General features: G+C 45.8%; 1 protein-coding gene across 7 annotated transcripts in view; it reads right to left on the bottom strand.

Moving 5' to 3' along the window:
* CFAP57 (cilia and flagella associated protein 57) overlaps positions 1-1540 on the bottom strand; it is a 41262-nt gene extending 39722 nt beyond the window's left edge. For 2 of the 7 annotated variants that reach the window (XM_023535044.1, XM_023535050.1), the window contains exons 1-2: positions 1213-1540; positions 832-1007 (exon numbers count right to left, since the gene is read on the bottom strand). In XM_023535044.1, coding sequence (XP_023390812.1) covers positions 832-988 — 157 coding nt within the window. In that variant the 5' untranslated portion in view covers positions 989-1007; positions 1213-1540. Of the gene's footprint in view, positions 1-831; positions 1008-1159 lie in introns of all 7 variants that reach the window. The other 5 variants (XM_023535048.1, XM_023535047.1, XM_023535046.1 and 2 more) reach the window with 5 other exon arrangements.
* Positions 1541-1837: the final 297 nt, after the last annotated feature.

The following is a 1837-nucleotide window of genomic DNA, read 5'->3' as shown; positions in this document are numbered from 1 at the left end:
GTTCAAGTGGATGAGCATACATGGATGAGAGAATTTTATATTGACATGGTTTGCAAAAGAAAAAAAAAAATCAGTGTTTCTCAAATGTCCATCAACACCAGAATAGACAGATATATTTGGGACATTAGATTCATAGGATGGGATAAAATAAACTCAAGATGCATGTAATATGTATGAAGATGTATGGTCTCAAAAGCATGAACAAAAGAAGTAAGTCAAAGAATATACATACTATGATTCCATTTATGCAAACTTAGTAAATAGTGAAAACAAAACTTTATCTTACATGGGGTTACACAAGTGTGGTAAAACTATATGCAAGAAAGAGGGGGAAAAAGAGAATAAGTTGTGGAAATCATGTATATCATCAACAGTGAACAAAAACAAATGTAACATTATACAAATGATTATTTGTGACTTCAGATAATATCGCTAGTGTCTTAATCATACATGAATTCAAAAGGTGCTGGAATGAGGGTGGTGTACACTGGAAAACTGTGTTAGACAATTCAAAAAGTGGCCCTGGTAATGACAAAGACAATGATATTGATGATGCATGAAAAGAGACTCTTAAAAATAAAACTTTCCCATTAAATCACAGTGAAAAAAAGTACTTTTAAATTAACACTCTTTTACATGTGATTTTAACTGTGTATGTGTGATTAAGCTATATATTAAATAATGCAAGTAAGTATGTATTTCGTCTACATTTATAAAGCTATACGATTATTCAAGTTGGACAAAACACTTTTCTTTTCAATCGTGCTGGGATTACGGAGTTATATTTGCCACATAAGGTCAATGTATGTGTCAGGATAGAAAGGATTTTACCTGGAATGAATTTTTGCCACTTCTGATCCATATTGTACTTCACACAGTGATTTCCTGAAGGAAATATAATGATCTGTTCATCGAAGAAGAAGATATTGTTGGCCACGTGAGATTGAAGACCAAAAACATGCAGTGATTGAGCTACTACGGTCGACATGGTCCTTGGCCAAAGAGTTCTGTAAAGAAGACACAGCGCCGCAGGTAGAGAATCGCCCCGCCCCGGACACGCCCCCGGCCCCGCCCCCGGACTCCTCCTCCTCCGCCCCCTCCAACGCCCCTCATCCCCGCCCCCTCCCCGAGACTCCTGCTTCTCCCCTTTCCTTTGCACCCTCGCGACTTCCTGCTCTTCCGGACGACCCCTAGGTAGGTACCCGCTCCCACCTCTCCTCTTCTCCGAGTCACCAGCTCACACGTGTTTCCAGGGGTAGTACTCCTACCGTAGCACTCTTACGGAACCTAAGCAACCCGGACACTTTCCAATGCGGGAGCGGTTCCTATAGCAACGGCAAACAGGAAGTGTGGGTCTGCGGCCGGAAGCGGAAGTTACTGTCAGGAAGTTTCGCAGCCGTAGTGAGTAGTTGGCGTTAGAGTGTTTCGGGTCCACGTGGAGTCGCGGCGTGAGGGTAGGGGGCTGAAGGCAGGCGACAGAGGGGAAAGGCGCCCTTTTCCTGCGGCGCGGGCCTTGGCCTACTCCGCTTCCTCCGGTAGGTGTTGGACGTGCGCGCTGCCAGATGGACACTCCCCCGCTTTCAGGTTCGGACTCGGATTCTGATGATTCTCTTGTCACAGACCGAGAGGTAGGTGTCAGCCGAGCTGGAGGGCTCGGTGCGGGAAGTCCTTACTCCTCTAGTACTTACCGCGGATCTTGTCCTGCAGTTGCAGGATGCGTTTTCTCGAGGGCTTCTGAAGCCAGGCCTAAATGTCGTGCTAGAAGGGCCGAAGAAAGCCGTGAACGACGTGGTGAGCTCGGGCGCCAGGTCGGGGGTTCTCGGACGTGAGATAAGCA

The sequence above is a fragment of the Pteropus vampyrus genome, unplaced genomic scaffold (assembly GCF_000151845.1).
Source record: "Pteropus vampyrus isolate Shadow unplaced genomic scaffold, Pvam_2.0 Scaffold135, whole genome shotgun sequence".
Lineage (NCBI taxonomy): Eukaryota > Metazoa > Chordata > Mammalia > Chiroptera > Pteropodidae > Pteropus > Pteropus vampyrus.
Note: the sequence above shows the minus strand (reverse complement) of the source record. Positions and strands in the feature narration are given on the sequence as shown.